Source organism: Schistocerca gregaria, chromosome 1, assembly GCF_023897955.1.
Source record: "Schistocerca gregaria isolate iqSchGreg1 chromosome 1, iqSchGreg1.2, whole genome shotgun sequence".
Lineage (NCBI taxonomy): Eukaryota > Metazoa > Arthropoda > Insecta > Orthoptera > Acrididae > Schistocerca > Schistocerca gregaria.
Window position 1 is genome coordinate 1,042,616,002 of NC_064920.1, and position 17,758 is coordinate 1,042,633,759.

The 17,758-nt window shown below is 45.6% G+C and overlaps 1 protein-coding gene across 1 annotated transcript in view; it reads right to left on the reverse strand.

Moving 5' to 3' along the window:
• The window catches only part of LOC126280378 (loricrin-like), a 52,324-nt gene that overhangs the window by 11,691 nt on the left and 22,875 nt on the right, over positions 1-17,758 (reverse strand). Inside the window, exon 3 of the mRNA XM_049979761.1 lies at positions 491-1,148. Within this exon, the coding sequence (XP_049835718.1) occupies positions 491-1,148 (658 nt within the window). The remainder of the gene's footprint in view (positions 1-490; positions 1,149-17,758) is intronic.

A 17,758-nucleotide genomic window follows, 5' to 3' on the forward strand; every position in this document is an offset into this window, starting at 1 on the left:
GTGTTAGTTTACTCGCACGCACTGCCACGCCCTCGTCCTTGATTGGCCGTCACTTTATGTCCGGAACTGTAAGTCGGTGCATTTTAGAACTATGGTTGCCTGGAAAATTTTTCTCGATTCGACTTCCCTTAATGGTTCAAATGGCTCTGAGCACTATGGGACTTAACCTCTGAGGTCATCAGTCCCCTAGAACTTAGAACTACTTAAACTTAACTAAACTAAGGACATCACACACATCCATGGCCGAGGCAGGATTGGAACCTGCGACCGTAGCGGTCGCGCTGTTCCAGACTGTAGCGCCTAGAACCGCTCGGGCAGTTGGGCTGGCTACTTTCCTTAGCTTGCTCTGAACTTATAATGAAAGTTTCTTCATGCTCTATAAGACTGTAGCGAAACTACCATTTATTTCTTGTGGGAAACTGTAGATTAAAATATAGTTGTAAATGGGAAGGGTCTGTGGATAAAAGCCAGTAACAGATGGACGACTTACCAGCCGGAGCTGTAGCTGGAGCTGGACGCTTGGCTGGAGGCCTGGCTGTACGAGTGGCTTCCTCCGCCCCCGCCGCCTCCGCAGGTGGAACAGACCTGGGGCTGCGGGTTGCAGCCGCCACCTCCGCAGCCAGAGGGCGGGTAGTGAACTGGCGGCGGCGCAGGCTGGAAGCAGCCTCCCGTCGGACAACCGCCCCCGCTGGGCGGGTAGCGAGGGGACGGAGGGGGAGGAGGCGGCTGATAACAGCCTCCGGTCGGGCAGCCGCCGCCGCCGCCGCCGCCGCCGCTTGGCACGACAGTAATTTTGACAGGGACCTTCACTTCCACTGGCTGACTGATCTGCTTGTAATTGCCGCCGCCGCCCCCGCAGCCGCCGTATCCACAGCCGCCGCCTCCGCTGGGCACATATCCGCCTCCGCCGCCGCAGCCTGGATGGCCGCAGCCGCCGCCGCCGCCCCCAGAATAAACGGGAACAGGTACGGCCACAGGGACCGGGACAAAACCACCCCCGCCGCCTCCGCAGCCGCCACCACCGCAACCGCCACCTCCTCCGCCGTAGCCACCAAGTTTCTTCCCCAACAGACACTTGAGGCAAACTGTCCGTTTCTTCCTCTTTCTAGGATCAGGTTGTGCTTCGGTATCTTCTTGGTTGTTGGTAGCTGGAAGGAAAAGGAATGAAATTTCTTAGAATACATCCAGCATTGAACACGTTATCAAAATAGCAGTTGAATAAATGGAATTTGCGCTAATGCACGCCAGAAATCTAATGTGTCTTAAATACTCTTCTGCTCAGCAAGACAAAGCATTTTGAAAAATGGCGATATAAGTTTTAAAATACACTACTGGCCACTAAAACTGCTACATCACGAAGATGACGTGCTACAGACGCAAAATTTAACCGACAGAAAGAAGATGCTGTGATATGCAAATGATTACCTTTTCAGACCATTCACACAAGGTTGGCGCCGGTGGCGACATCTACAGCGTGGTGACATGAGGAAAGTTTCCAACCGATTTCTCATACACAAACAGCATTTGACCGGCGTTGCCTGGTGAAACGTTGTTGTAATGCCTCGTGTGAGGAGGAGAAATGCGTACCATCACGTTTCCGACTTTGATAAAGGTCGGATTGTACCCTACCGCGATTGCGGTTTATCGTGTCGCGACATTGCCGCTCGCGTTGGCTGAGATCCAATGACTGTTAGCAGAATATGAAATCGGTGGGTTCAGGAGGGTAATATGGAACGCCGTGCTGGATCCAACCGGCCTTGTATCACTAGCAGTCGAGATGACAGGCATCTTATCCTCGTGGCTATAACGGATCGTGTAGCCACATCTCGATCCCTGAGTCAACAGATGGGGACGTCTGCAAGACAACAACCATCTGCACGAACAGTTCGACGACGTTTGCAGCAGCATTGACTAGCAGCCCGGAGACCATGGCTGCGGTTACCCTTGATGCTGCATCACAGACAGGAGCGCCTGCTATGGTGTACTCAACGAAGAACCTGGGTGCAAAACGTCATTTTTTCGGAAGAATCTAGGTTCTGTTTACAGCATCATGATGGTCGCATTCGTGTTTGCCGAAACCGCGGTGAACGCACATTGGAAGCGTGTATTCGTCATCGCCATACTGGTATATCAGCCGGCGTGGTGGTATGGCGTGCCATTGATTACACGTCTCGGTCACCTCTTGTTCGCATTGACGGCACTTTGAAAAGTGGAAGTTACATTTCAGATGTGTTACGGCCAGTGGCTCTACTCTTCCCTGCGAATCCGTACATTTCTGCAGGATAATGCACGACCGCATGTTGCAGGTCCTGTGTGGGCCTTTCTGGATAGAGATAATTTTCGAGTGCTGCCCTAGCCAGCACATTCTCCAGATCTCTCACCAGTTAAAAACGTCTGGTGAATGGTGGCCGAGCAACTGGCTCGTCACAATAAGCCAGTCACTACTCTTGGTGAACTGTGGTATCGTGTTGAAGCTGCATGGGCAGCTGTACCTGTGCATGCCATCCAAGCTCTGTTTGACTCAATGCCCAGGAGTATAAAGGCCGTTATTACAGCCAGTGGTGGTTATTCTGGGTACTGATTTCTCAATATCTATGCACCCAAATTGCGTGAAAATGTAATCACTTGTCAGTTCTAGTATAATATATTTGTCCAATGCATACCCGTTTATCATCTGCATTTCTTCTTGGTGTAGCAATGTTAATGGCCAGTAGTTTAAGATTATTGGAAAGAGATCTATCGGTTTGAAACATTCTTGGATGGTGGGTGGTGTTGATGTTGGAAGAAAAAATCTGGTGAAAAAACTGCAAAATGCATTGGTATGTGATAAGTATAGTAGGGGCATGGAAGGAAGGAATGTTCGACATACTGAGAACATAGGTTACCAGAGGTAAGCTATTATGCTTATGAGCTCCCTGCGATTGAAAATGAGTGAATGAAGACGATTCTTAGGGATGGATTAACCCTTTCAGAGATGATTGCGCTGTAACAGTGTGCTTCACTGCACACATTCGTGTGTCGTTGAGCCGCTCCGTGCCGTTGTGGGTACAATATGCGCTGAGTACTGCGGTGTCTGCTGCGCTGAGTTACCATCACAGACTCCTCAGCATTCATTCTCACCTATTTGTTTTTAAAATAAAGTGTGGTTTGGATATTCTTCATTTTGGAATTTTCTGAAACTAGATAACATTACAAAGAAGCACAAATCGGAAATTTTATGCTTGTGTGATATACACCGACGGTAAAAAATCGCAGCACCAAGAAGCAGCTGTGTGACACAGACGAAAGTTGGCAGGTGTGTTCTACATCTGAAAGATGACGTCTATTCAAATTTCGCGCCAGTGGACTAAGGGTGGCACTAGAAGCGCTACCATGAGGCTGCAAATCTGGTTTGCTTTAAATACACGTTGTAGCTGTCGTGAGCGTTAGTTACCTCAGAGATTGGCCGTGATGAGTTGATGTTACTCAAGAATGCCTTTTTGGCTACAGAGACGCCGGTATCAGCACTTCATTGAGTTTGAACGAGATCGTGTAATAGTGCTCCAAGAAGCTGGATGTTCCTTCTACGGCACTGCAGAACCACTTGACAAGAATGCAGCCACTGTACATGATTTCTGCCAGCGGTGGTCACGAGAGCATACGATCGCAAGAACACCGGGCTCCGGGCACCCATGGGGCACAACTGAGGGAGCAGACCATCGTGTGTGGCGTATGGCTCTGGTACGTTGCACTGCACCTACAGCAGCAATGTGACACAACGAACTGTTACAAATCGGCTATTTCAATGCCTGCTCCGAGCCAGGCGCCGTGTAGCGTGCATTCCACTGACCCCAAGCCACCGCCATTTGCTACTTCAGTGGTGTCATTACAGAGCTAATTTGAGGACCGGGTGAAGGCATGTTGTGATTTCTGCTGAAAGCTGGCTCTGCCTCGGTGCACGTGATGGCCATGTCTTGGTTAGAAAGAGGAGAATCGGGTGCCTGTAACCAAACTGTCTGCGTACTAGACGTAGTGAACCTAAACCAGGTGGTCCGCGGCCATCTTTCACGAAATCGTGTAAAATAATGAGTAAAATTATTGAATAAAAATGTGAAAATCAAATTCATCACTATTTTTTTCGTGTGAAAAACATGTGTACTTTTACTTCAGGTCGTATTCCCAAGTCGCCTCTGCGGTTCCTAAGTGAGAACGCATACACAGTTTAGTGCCGAAGAATGCGCCTTCTCTGATCTACTGTTTCGCAAGAATACGGGCGTCGTTTGTGCGCCGGCTCACAGCGCTAGATGCACTGAAACCTTTTACCCATGCGCGGAGCGAGCTTTGTCGACCAATCACAGCGCTCGCTTGCACGTATGCGGCCCCAGGAATCATTAAATGTTAAACTTGCTTTGTCAGTACACTACCTATTTCGTAAGTCGATTTTTGACTAGTTAATAATAATAATAGCATGTGATGAGGGCCTCCCGTCGGGTAGACCGCTCGCCTGGTGCTAGTCTTTCGATTTGACGTCACTTCGGTGACTTGCGCGTCGATGGGGATGAAATGATAAGGATTAGGACAACACAACACCCAGTCCCTGAGCGGAGAAAATCTCCGACCCAGCCCGGAATCGAACCCGGGCCCTTTGGATTGACAGTCTGTCGCGCTCACCACTTTTTTTTTTATTTTTATTATCAGATTGACTTGGTATATTTCACGAGAATTCAGACAACCATAGTCAAATCATCATGTAATATTAGCTGCAAAAAGAAAATCAACAAATTAGGTGAAACACAAATAAAACATTTCTTCTGAAGGGGAAGACCAACCCGTTACCCCACCCGTATGAATTTTGGGTGTATATATATACATGCAAAAGAGAGAGAAAAAAAAATTACGAAAAAATACAACAAGGGAGGGGACTCGAGCTCAGGGAAGAAACAGGAATCACAGGGGAACTTAACCAACCCCTTGACGGTTAAACACAAGAAAAAGCATATTCGCAAAAAGCGTTCGGTATTGTGGTAACCGCTGCCATTTCCAATGCGCAGTTGACAAATAATGGTGAAAAACGCGGGGATCTGGGTCATTACCGCCTTCAATGACGTAATGGACATAGTAACCCAAGAGCCAGACAATCGTGTTCGTTTTCGTCTGAGGAAAATAAGAGATGTCCGGATGTAAGAAGATGTCGTCTGGGAATGCGGTTTCAGGCCCTCTAGTAAGAAAAGCTAATTGACGGCGGACCCAGAGCCAATGATCCCGTCCGCAAGCAACTAGCCTGTGAAGTAAGGTGTCAGTTTGATGACATTCCTCACACTGATCAGTCGGACGAAGGCCAATACGAAAAAGACGATCACCAGTAGGTATCAGATGGTACATGACCTTATACCACGTTGAAACAATCTCCATCGGTAAAATGGGAAGACTAAGATGAGACCAGACCGTTTTCCATGACGTTGACGGGGAAGCAAGTTCAACAGAAGAAGGGAAACATGCTGTACCCCAACGGATTTGTAACATGTTGGTAGTAATATGCGTCATAGAAAGTATATCAGCACCCAGAATACCGACAAGTACAAAGTATTCACGAATGTGCCGCAATTTAGGATTAATCCGTCCAACATCAACAGGAGGGGTCAGACTGGCCGGCCGGAGGCGGGAAAGTAAACGAGAGGTGACTGAATGCGGAGCCCGCGTACAGGTTAAAACATTGCGGCGGGCAAATAAGATGGACGTCTTCATTTTGATATCTGAAAGACCCAATCCTCCAAGCTTCCGAGGCCTGGCCACAACTTCATACCGGACACGGAAGACATGGCGGCGCCACAGAAATCGACTAGACAGCTGTTTCAGCCTGCAGGCCATCATCGCGGGAAGCGGGAAGACCTGCGCAACGTAGTATATTTTACTGAAGACATAGATCTCTAAAACCCGTGCCTTGTGAAGGAGGCTAAGGGAACGGCGGTCATGTTCAAGGATCGCCCCGTGAACACGACTCGTAACCTCACGCCAATTTAGTGCCGCCATTTTGATCGGATTACGATCCACTATGATCCCCAAGGTCTTATGGCGATCGACAGCCGTCGCCCAAGGAATGACGACATGATCAAAGCCTCTCAACGGCAGGAACGTGCATTTGCGATCATTAATGCGAGCACCAGCAAGACCACAAAATGAATCCAAGGTATCCTTAAGCCGCGGTATATCCTCGGCATGTCGTACTAAAACCATGACGTCATCGGCGTATGCACGGACTGCAAAAATTTCCCCCAATATATTCCAGCCACGTAAGTGCATGGTGAGATGGCGAAGTAAGGGCTCTAAGGATAGAACAAAAAGTGACATGGATAAGGGGCTTCCCTGGGGTAACCCCCGTCTGATCGATATCCGGGGGGTGGGGTGACCGTTCACAATCACCGAGACACTGATACCGGTAAAAAGATTAGTTAAGACTTGTCGAGCATCATTATTAAAGCCGACAGCGGTGAGCACTCTCGATAAAAAATCATGGCTGACGCGATCGAACGCTTTTTGGAAATCAAGAAAAAGCAAAGCCCCTGGGATATTAGCGGCAGCCGCCACCGAGATTACATCGCGACATTCGAGAACGGAAGTCAGTATCGTGCGTCCAGGCACACAGCTTTGGTGGGCGGCAATAATGGTATCGAGCAGCTTAGAGAGACGGATATTAATTGCTCGAGCGACAAGTTTATAATCAAAGTTAAGGAGAGTAATAGGACGGAGGGAATCAATTGCAGGTCGACCTGTGGATTTCGGGAGGAGGACCATTCTGCCTTCCTGAAAAGGAGCAGGAAGTGAGACTCCCCGAATCACTTCATTTACCATTGACGTTAAGGTGTCACCAATGAGCGGCCAAAATTGAACATAGAACTCCTTAGGAATACCATCTAATCCAGGCGACTTGCGGGACTGCGATCCTGCAACAACATCATATATGTCATCCTTCTGAAAGGGACGCAGAAAGGCGTCGTTTAATTGAGGAGTGACGACGCGAGGCAGCAAGGAGGTAAAGTCGTCAAGAGAGGTTTCCGCCGGGACATGAGTATCGTACAGATCAGTAAAATAGGTGTAAACGAAGTCAGAAATGTCACGGTGAGAGGTGAACACGCGGCCGTCAGCGGTTGTGAGGGAGGCAAGGCACCCACGTTTCCGGCGCGACCGTAAACGGACTAGATGGTAGAGTGACGTCAGTTCCTCTTGTAGAAGGGAACGTGGTTGAGACCTCGTCCGCAGGCCCTCCATTTGAATGCGTTTGAGCTGCAGCAATTTGGCTTTGATGCGCTGTATATCAGTAACCCGTAGGGGAGCATGCGTAGCACTATCGTACAGTTGACGTAAGACAGAATAGTAAAATTCTTGCGTTCGTCGATCTTCTGCCACCTTCGCAGCCCCAAAACGCATGAGAGCCCTACGGATGTGTGGTTTTGCATACAGTGTCCACCATGCCACGATAGACGGGTACCGGTCCATAGTACGAGAACAACGAGTCCAAATGTCCTCCAGGACGATACCAAGGGAGGTATCTTGCAAATACGCGATATTGAGCATCCAAGGAGGACGAAACAATTTTACCGGTTGTCGCTCGTAATTAAACGTAACGGCTACAGCGCAATGATCAGTAAAACAGGCTGGTATCACATCAACAGCCAGAAGTTGCCCACACAAGGAGTTAGAAAGGTAAAAGCGATCGAGGCGACTGCTAGACGTGGGAGTAAAGTAGGTATGTCGCACAAGTGTAGGATAGCGAGAAACCCACACGTCACGCAGGTGCAAGGAGCGCACAAGGTCGTCGAGTTCTTTACTGAAATTAAAATTAGGAGACTGATCTACCGGCCGTAGAACACAATTGAAGTCCCCACCTAAAATTATCTTTGTCGGGGATTTACGAAGCAGGTAAATGACTTCTTCTTTATAGAAACTCGAGCGTGCGGTAGTACAACCCGAACCAGAAGGGGCATAAAGAAGGAGTAAACTGAGATCATAAAACGTGCACCCGATCCCCCTTCCACTGTCGAGTACTTCGAAATTCATCAACGGAATGCCTTCTCTATAAAACAAGGCAGTGCCCGTAGAAAGTTCGGAAGCGACATTAAAAAACGTCGAGAACCCAGGAATGGAAAACTGGTCGAATAGGACTTCCTGTAAAAAAACAACATCTGCCCCAGACTGATAGATAAACTGTCGCAAAGCGGCGAGCCGAAGCTCAGAACATATTCTGTTAATATTCAGAGTAAGAAATGTATATGCTTGCATGGAACTTCAACCTAGAAAGAAAAAGAAAGATCGGTAGAGAGCCGTCAGCTGACGGAGCAGCATACAAGTAATCATACCAGAAACAAGCGCTGAACCACAGAGAGAAAAACTACGAAACAGAACCCTCACCTTCCCACTGCTTTTTCTTCGGCCGTGACGCGGCTCTCCGTGGCTGTTTACGGATTCGACTGCGGCTCCGCGGTGCCGACGCTGCAGCGTTCGGCTGCGTAGGAGCATCATGTAGACATTCCGTGTCAGATTGCGAGAGAGAGGCCTCTACATCCCACTCGTCCGCAGACATGGGTTCACGGTGGGACAGTTGGTGAATAACAACGGGATCCACTGGCTCTGGAGAATCAACCAGTTGTTTGATGGGAGGAGGCTGTGACCCAGAGGGGGCGACAGAAATTCCAGAAGGGGGATGCGAAACAGAGTCAATAGGAGAAGTGTCAGAGAGCACCGGAGAAGACACGTGGCAACCAGAAGCAGGTTCCGTCACGGGCGTCTCCGAAGAGGCTTTCGCGGTAGCAGGAACAACGTCAGATAAGGTGTCAGGGAGCTTCTGCAAAGGCGTGATAGCACCTGTGGCTTCCTCATCAACGATTTCCGACTGAGAAAGAGAGTCCTTTACCGGAGGCCCATCGGAAGGGCGAGCCAATAAGGAAGATTCATCAGCCGCATCATCCTGTGTTCGCCGACGCTTGTTGTGAGAAATCAGCGCGGGAACATCGGAATTTAGGGCAGCAACATCCCTACTCAAGGACAACGGGGGAAAATCACGGCCGTTGTCGGGCAACGGATCACTGCGTCCCTCAGTAACAGTGAGCGATTCAGTCCGAGATCCTTGCGGGAGAAGATCAGCTAAAGTCAATTTTTTACGCTGTTCGTATGTAGGTTTTAATACCACCACACGCCGCGGACAATTAGTACGGAAATGACCAGTTTCATTACAATAATAACATGTTCCTTCCTGGCCACTGTACGTGATATGGACCCTATAAACACATACCTGTAGGTGAGAAGGAATAGGTTTTTTAACCACCATTTCCACCGACCGAATACCACTATATACCTGTAAGCGGTGCTGAGCAGACCAGCGTTCCTTTCGAATATGGCGTACGTCCCCATAAGGAAGCAAAACGGACTTCAGAAAAGAGTCGTCAACCTCGGGCGGAAGGTTAAATACCCGAACATTCTTATATATCACTTCTGCATTTGCCAAGAGAACCATACTAGTGGAACCATCACGGTGCGTAAAGGGTACCTGAGAACCATGACGAGAAAGTAGCCTATCAACCTGGAGCGGGTCAAGAAACTTAACAAAAAACACATATAATTCGCTGTCGAAATATGCGGTATGCACCTGATCAGTAGTGACCTTAACTGTATCGACTAACCAGTCATGTATCTCCAAAGAACCGGGCTGGACGTGACGCGTGGATTTGTCAAAGGTAAAACTGACTGTACCTGTACGCGGAACTTTCGTGGGAACCATGGTGGACATCACGGCGAGAGACGACGCCGCGACAGGAAGGGCCGCACGAACACCAAACACCAGCCGACAACCAGCGATGCGACGCGCACGGAGACCACACGGCACTAAACTGACAGGAGGAAAACACGCTGCGCTACGGTAGAGGCGGAACTAAGAGCACGACCTAGTCGCCCGACGCGCGAAGCGAGAATACCACTCAGCTTCCGGGGGCGGACACCAGTTTCTTTACTTGTAACATGGATCAGTGGCTGAAGTCAGGATCGTTGTATAAGGGTGTAGTTTCTCCATCGCCTTCACAACAAGGAGTTTCCAGTTGAAATGAATGAGGAGGGAGGACCACGAAAGGAAGAACAATCACAAGAAGCTCCACAGCCGGATTTATTATGTGAAAACGCTGGAAGTACTCCATAGGTTGCAATATCCTATGGAAGTGGGATAACCAAGGAGCGTAAGTACCACGAAAGCTATTTAGAAATGGGCTTTATGGAGACAAAGGGGGGTAAAATTCAGTGTGTAATTTGTGCGCCTGTCCTTCCGAACAGTTCAATGGTTCCAGTTAAATTGCGCCGTCATTTTGAAGGTACTCACCCGGGCTTCCAGGCTAAAGGCATCGATTTATTTAAAAGGAAGAGTGCTGAACTAGCTGATTCTCAGCATTGCATGAAAACTCTTGCAAAAACAATTAATGAAAATTCATTAAAAGCTTCTTTCTTGGATAGTTATCGAGTGGCAAAAACAAGCAAAGCTCATACCATTGCAGAAAATCTCATAATTGGATCGTTAATTTCAAGTTGTTATCATTCATCTCTAAACCAAAGACTATTGATTCTTCGGGAGGGAGGGGGGGGGGGGATCATTCGGAACATGGCGCTTGCATTAAGAAGCTTTCAGTTCCCATGGGTTCCGTTCTGAAATTTAAAGTTACTGTACTCTTGACTGACTAGGGGTCCGCCATGGATTTTCGACTGAAGAAGGGGTTCTCCAGCTGGAAATGTTGGGAAGCCCTGTCGTACTCCATCACGAGACTGGTGTCCAATACAGCGCATAAGGGACCTCATGGTGCGTCACCATTGTCATCCATAAACTGCATTAACAGTCCTTGTATTGAGCGACCAAGTGCAACACCATGGATCTCCATTCTGCGAAATGACATTCGACACCTGTACAGCTCAATGCATGAACTTTTATATGCTTGCATTCAACATTCTGACTGTTATAACGGTTATTACTTATCAGAAGTTCACATTTACAGTGGCTTATCTCGGGCTTACATTAACCTATGATGTTGCGATATAAATCACGTAACTGTATTCCCTAGACACATTTATTTCCGAAATTTCAATAGCCCCCATTAATAATGTTTTGGTGTTGCGACTTTTTTGCGTCAGTGTATTTCGAAACAAGGCCAAACACACAGCTCCCCTTCACAGTGGTTATAGCAGTCGCACAGATTCCTTTCCTATCTCCTTCTCGGTGCACTCGATGCATATTCTTATCCGTTTTGTGTTTTACTGACGATTCAGTAACGCTTAGGAAGTTCCTTTCTCGAAGCAGCAGTGGATTTTCCATGTCTAATCGACGAACTCCGTATGCTTTAATTTCTCGGTGGTCTCTTTTTAAAATCTCACAATGAAGCTGACACGTAATTCGGGGATTGAAGTATTCTTTCCCGTATCATCTTGTGAACAACGTGGGAATTTAGCACAGACATGTCTAAGCAGTGAAAATAGAGCTATTTGTATCATTTTAGTGTTTTGCCAACGCATTCCATTGAGTAAAGTAGCGCGTCGCATTCTTCCAATGCATCCATAAACTTGTAATTCAGCTCACAATGCTGGAACATTATCTTTATCTTCATTACTTCTGTCAGTTTTACTTCTGGAAGAGGAACGTATGCAAGAATTTCCCGTCCCAGAGATTTCAAAGATGAGAAACATGAGGCAGAGTATTCTCAATTTGAGACGAAGGATCAGAAAAGTCATTCTCACTACCATTTCCGATGAGGATATCTTCTCTTTATTCGTCGGACAGCATGGATATACACATTTTCAAATACAATGAAACAATGCTAAGCAAGCCACGAGGACGACAAACCGCCACTTTTGCGAATCTGAGCCACATCAAGGAACTGCACAGTGCACTGTAAGTAATGACGTGTTATTACGCTTATTTTGAAAACCTCGGAACGGATATATCCAACGTTAGTACTCCTGGTACTCTCAGCTCCCGTTTCATATACTGCGTGATTCAGCTGCCCCTGCCCACGGGTTTTGTACAACCCGCAACACCTTCAGATACCACTGCCAAGAACTTCTTATTCTCTCGTACGCTATGTACAAATTATTAGTAAAAAAATTCTTGTTGCAACTACTGTTTTTTTTTAAAAAAACCAAACTTTTCTAAAATCTAGGCTATAATTATGGTCGTCCTAGAGACACTACTTAATTTTTCGCTACCACCTAACTAAAACAGTGATACACTTGGACTGAACCTAGATTATGAATTAATCCACCCCCACAACCCACTAACCATTCAGGATTAATAGGTAACAGCCGATGAAGCTGGTGATTGTACACATCAGGTGACAGAGGCTGTAGTTTTAGAATTATTCGAGAAAAATGTACAAAGGTGACCTTAAAACGCGTTTTTTTATGACTAAAAAACCGTGGCCTCCAGTCAAAAAACACGCTGGTACAACATTTAACTTCATTAAATTTCCTGCAAGAAGACCCTGTTAATTTGCACGTAGTGAGCGAGAGAATATGAAAACCTCAAATGCGGTTTTTGACGGCATTGCAGGTTACATAAAACCCAGGGGCTGGGGCAACTGAATTACACTGAATGTACATATTACGGGAGGCACGTCTGTGTGCTGGTATGTTAGGTCGTAGCTAGCAGTTACAGGGTCAATAATAGTAAAGTTAAGGACACAGTCCTTTTATATTTTAAGAAAAGGAGGAGGAGAAGGAAAGGAAGGAGGTTAAATGAGCGATGGAAAACGAGATTTTATAGTCAGTATAGGTATCACGATTTAGTTCGGGTCAAAAAAGATGTTATTTGTCGAGCTGTGTTGGGATACGATGTGAATTGAGTAAGGTACAGGTTGCCACTGAGCAGAGCTGGGTGAGAATTAGAAATGAAAAAGTGGGACATCTGGTTTAAATCTTAGATTTGTAAATGTACAGTATGAGTGGGAAGGGAGTAAATTTGATGTACTGGTAAGGAAGATTTAAGGTGCTCAAAGCCATGTTAACCACATGGAGCACAAGATGATGCCAAGAGTGATGAAATTTTAGGTATGCAGAAATACGAACAATAGGGAAGGTGTCTGAAAAAAGTAGATAACATTTTAGGGGTGCAATCGCCAGCTTCATTGGCTGTAGCCTGTTAATGTTTAATGCTTAGTAGGTCACGGGGGTGGAGAGGAGGCTGCAAACTAGCTCCTAATCGAGTTTTACTCCAAGTTCTCAATGTAGTAGTTGAACAGGTGGTTGTAAAAAATTAAGTAGTGTCTCTGGAACGACTAGAATTGCAAAATTTTGATTTAAAGAAGGACTGGTTGCAGCAAGACATGAAACAGTTGTGGTGTAGCAGGAGTGATTACTGGAAATTGTGCAGAAGATGATTAGCAATGTGACGTCCTAACTGAACAGGAGAAGACAGATGGAAGGGACGTTTTGGGTATGTTATCGGACCTGAGTTTCGACGGTACAGTTCCGATGGTACTCTTAATTCTGACCCACGATGGGGACTGGAAAAAGGAATTGGAAAAGACGGACATGGCTACTAAGTGCCTAAGTCTGGAGCTTTAGACGGAGACTGACATGCCACAAATACTTGTAGGCTTCTTTAAAGTCAACAAACGCAAAACTGTTGTAACAGAAGATTGGTGGGGCGGAGGAATTCCTGATCAACACAGTTGTTGCGTGAATACACATATGATTAACACGGGGATACATGGTTTTGTGAGATACAGAAAAATCTGGATTCTAGAAGCTTTACACGGTTTAGCAAAATAAACTTCACAGACGTTCGTGTTTAGAGGAAAGTCATGTGTTACTAAGAAGGCTCCAGTTTGCAATAATTGTGGTCAAGGAACGATCTGATGCATTTCTTTTTAATTCTTATTTTTATTAATTTTTATAGTACTTATTCAGTTTTTAGATCTAAAGTCAAAGACTGAATCATTCGGAAATAAGAAAGTATCGAAGTTCGCTTTGTTGAGGTTGACAGTTAGTACACAGAGGGAATAAGAGAATATGCACTGGAACGCAGTGGCATGGTTCCTTGTGCTTAAAAGAGCTTATGTACACTGTGTCAGGCAATTTGTATGGTGCAATTTTCACGCTAGTTTCAACGTTTTCCTGCGGTGCAGAAATTTATGTGTCATTGTTTTCTTGGTGTGGCACTTTGAGTGGCGAGTCACCTGTGGCAAAGAAGTAATTATGCAGTTTACAAGAATGTCAGATGATGAATATAGATGTTGGGGTGGATGATATCGATAGATTTGATTGGAATGTGACTGGATACAGCGTCGGACGAACGTGTTCTGAAGGAAGAATGCTGGGTGAGGAATATCAGTGAGTTTCTGAGGGCTAGATAACTTGGTACTGACTTAGATGAAAGTATTAGGATCAGGTTTTAATTATCACAGAGTCGAGAATGGGACCGTTAGAGATGGAATTTAATATCGAATTGGACAAGGACAGCGAAGGATATTGCCACGCTGTCTCGAAAGAAACTAAATCCAATTTCATCGTTAGTGATTTAAAGTAAACACGAAAAACCTAAGACTCGATAGGTAGGCTATTATATAAATGTCACTCTTACCAAGCGCGAGAGCAGTTTCTTAACCTCTGTTCCGTCCGTTTCGGTACTGATCCGTATATCTGTGACTACGACAGATATACCACTCTGGACGAAGTGGTCGTGTATATATTAAGCAGGAGTTTTGCGAGGTGGGTGTGAGTGTGGATTGGAGTGTAAATGATGTTGAGAAAGGGGTGTAGGTAGTCACAACTGCGTAGAGCCGTTATGCAGTGTCATTCCCAAGAAGGAAAACCAAAGCGAAGATGACATCTGCCTTAGAATTCTCAGAGGTGACTATTCCATGAAATATGCTCTATATTTTTGTACTGCGCATCATTAAATCGACATCACTCTTGTAATTCTGTTTGGGACCAACTATGCGCGGTAGGGTTTGAGCAAAAAGAGTGGAACTAAGAGGGATTACGAGACATGATTATTAAGTTGTAATGGTGCACGCTATATTTAATGACATGATAACCTCACAGACTCAGAGGCTCCATGTGCAATTAGTTTTAAAACATACATGAAAGGTTACACTAAGTACGCAATGCCTACTGCTAGTCACAGAAATCTCTAAGGAGCTTATAGCAGGTGAAGAAGCAGAACTGTCATATATATGTATTACTTCTCAAATGAAAGAGGAAGCCGTCTGATAGAATTTTTCACAGAGCATAACTTAATCATAGCTAACACTTGGTTCAACAATCATAAAAGAAGGTTGTATACATGGAAGAATCCTGGAGATACTAAAAGGTATCAGATAGATTATATAATGGTAAGACAGAGATTAAGGAAGCAGGTTTTAAATTGTAGGACATTTCCAGGGGCAGATGTGGACTCTGACGACAATCTATTGGTTATGAACTGTAGACTAAAACTGAAGAAATTGCAAAAACGTGGGAATTTAAAGAGATGGGACCTGGATAAACTTACTCAACCAGAGGTTGTACAGAGTTTCAGGGACAGCATCAGGGAACAATTGACAGGGATGAGGGAAAGAAATACAGTAGAAGAAGAATGGGTAGTTCTGAGGGGTGAAGTAGTGAAGGCAGCAGAGGATCAAGTAGGTAAAAAGACGAGGGCTAGTAGAAATCCTTGGGTAACAGAAGAAATACTGAACTTAATTAATGAAAGGAGAAAATATAAAAACTCAGTAAATGAAGCAGGCAAAAAGGAATACAAACGTCTCAAAAATGAGATCGACAGGAAGTGCAAAATGGCTAATCAGGGATGGCTAGAGGACAAATGTAAGGATGTAGAGGCATGTATCGTTAGGGATAAGAGGGATACTGCCTACAGGAAAATTAAAGAGACCTTTGGAGAAAAGAGAGCCACTTGTATGAATATCAAGAGCTCAGATGGAAACCCAGTTCTAAGCAAAGAAGGGAAAGCAGAAAGGTGGAAGGAGTATATAGAGCGTCTATACGAGAGCGATGTACTTGAGGACAATATTATGGAAATGGAAGAGGATGTAGATGAAGATGAAATGGGAGATATGATACTGCGTGAAGAGTTTGACAGAGCACTGAAAGACCTGAGTCGAAAAAAGGCCCCGGGAGTAGACAACATTCCTTTAGAACTAATGACGGCCTTGGGAGAGCCAGTCCTGACAAAACTAGGCAGAAAACGTCTTGCGAGATTGTCCTAAATGCTTTCTCCGAAAATTATTTCGAGCAGTTAATCCACGAACCCACCCGAATTATAAATGGTTGCGAAAACACACTTGACCTCTTAGCCACAAACAATCCAGAGCTGATAGAGAGCATCAAGACTGATACAGGGATTAGTGATCACAAGGTCGTTGTAGCTAGGCTCAATACCATTTCTTCCAAATCCATGAGAAACAAACGCAAAATAATTTTATTTAAAAAAGCGGATAAAGTGTCACTAGAAGCCTTCCTAAAAGACAATTTCCATTCCTTCCGAACTGAATATGCGAATGTAGACGAGATGTGGCTCAAATTCAAAGATATAGTAGCAACAGCAATTGAGATATTCATACTTCATAAATTGGTAAGAGATGGAACGGATCCCCCGTGGTACACAAAAAAGGTCCGAACGCTCTTGGAGAGGCAACGGAAAAAGCATGCGAAGTTCAGAAGAACGCGAAATCCCGAAGATGGGCTAAAATTTACAAACGCGCGAAATTTGGCACGTACTTCGATGCGAGATGCCTTTAATAGGTTCCACAACGAAACATTGTCTCGAAATTTGGTAGAAAATCCGAAGAAATTCTGGTCGTATGTAAAGTACACAAGCGGCAAGACGCAGTCAATACCTTCGCTGTGCACTGCCGATGGTACTGTTATCGACGACTGTGCCGCTAAAGCCGAGTTATTGAACGTAGTTTTCCGAAATTCCTTCACCAGGGAAGACTAATCGAATATTCCAGAATTTGAAACACGAACATCTGCTAGCATGAGTTTCTTAGAAGTAGATACCTTAGGGGTTGCGAAGCAACTCAAATCGCTTGATACGGGCAAGTCTTCAGGTCCAGATTGTATACCGATTAGGTTCCTTTCAGATTACGCTGATACTATAGCTCCCTACTTAGCACTCATATACAACCGCTCGCTCACCGATAGATCTGTACCTACGGATTGGAAAATTGCGCAGGTCGCACCAGTGTTCAAGAAGGGTAGTAGGAGTAATCCATTTAACTACAGACCTATATCATTGACGTCGGTTTGCAGTAGGGTTTTGGAGCATATGCTGTATTCAGACATTATGAATCACCTCGAAGGGAACGATCTATTGACACGTAATCAGAAAACATCGCTCTTGTGCAACGCAGCTAGCTCTTTATTCGCACGAAGTAATGGCCGCTATCGACAGGGGATCTCAAGTTGATTCCGTATTTCTAGATTGCCGGAAAGCTTTTGACACCGTTCCTCACAAGCGACTTCTAATCAAGCTGCGGAGCTATGGGGTATCGTCTCAGTTGTGCGACTGGAAATAAGAGAAATCAGAGCTCGAACAGAAAGGTTTAGGTGTTCGTTTTTCCCGCTCGCTGTTCGGGAGTGGAATAGTAGAGAGATAGTATGTGGTTCGATGAACCCTCTGCCAAGCACTTAAATGTGAATTGCAGAGTAGTCATGTAGATGTAGAACTCTACAATCTGGTGAGCAAGATGTACGAGACAGGCGAAATACCCTCAGACTTCAAGAAGAATATAATAATTCCAATCCCAAAGTAAGC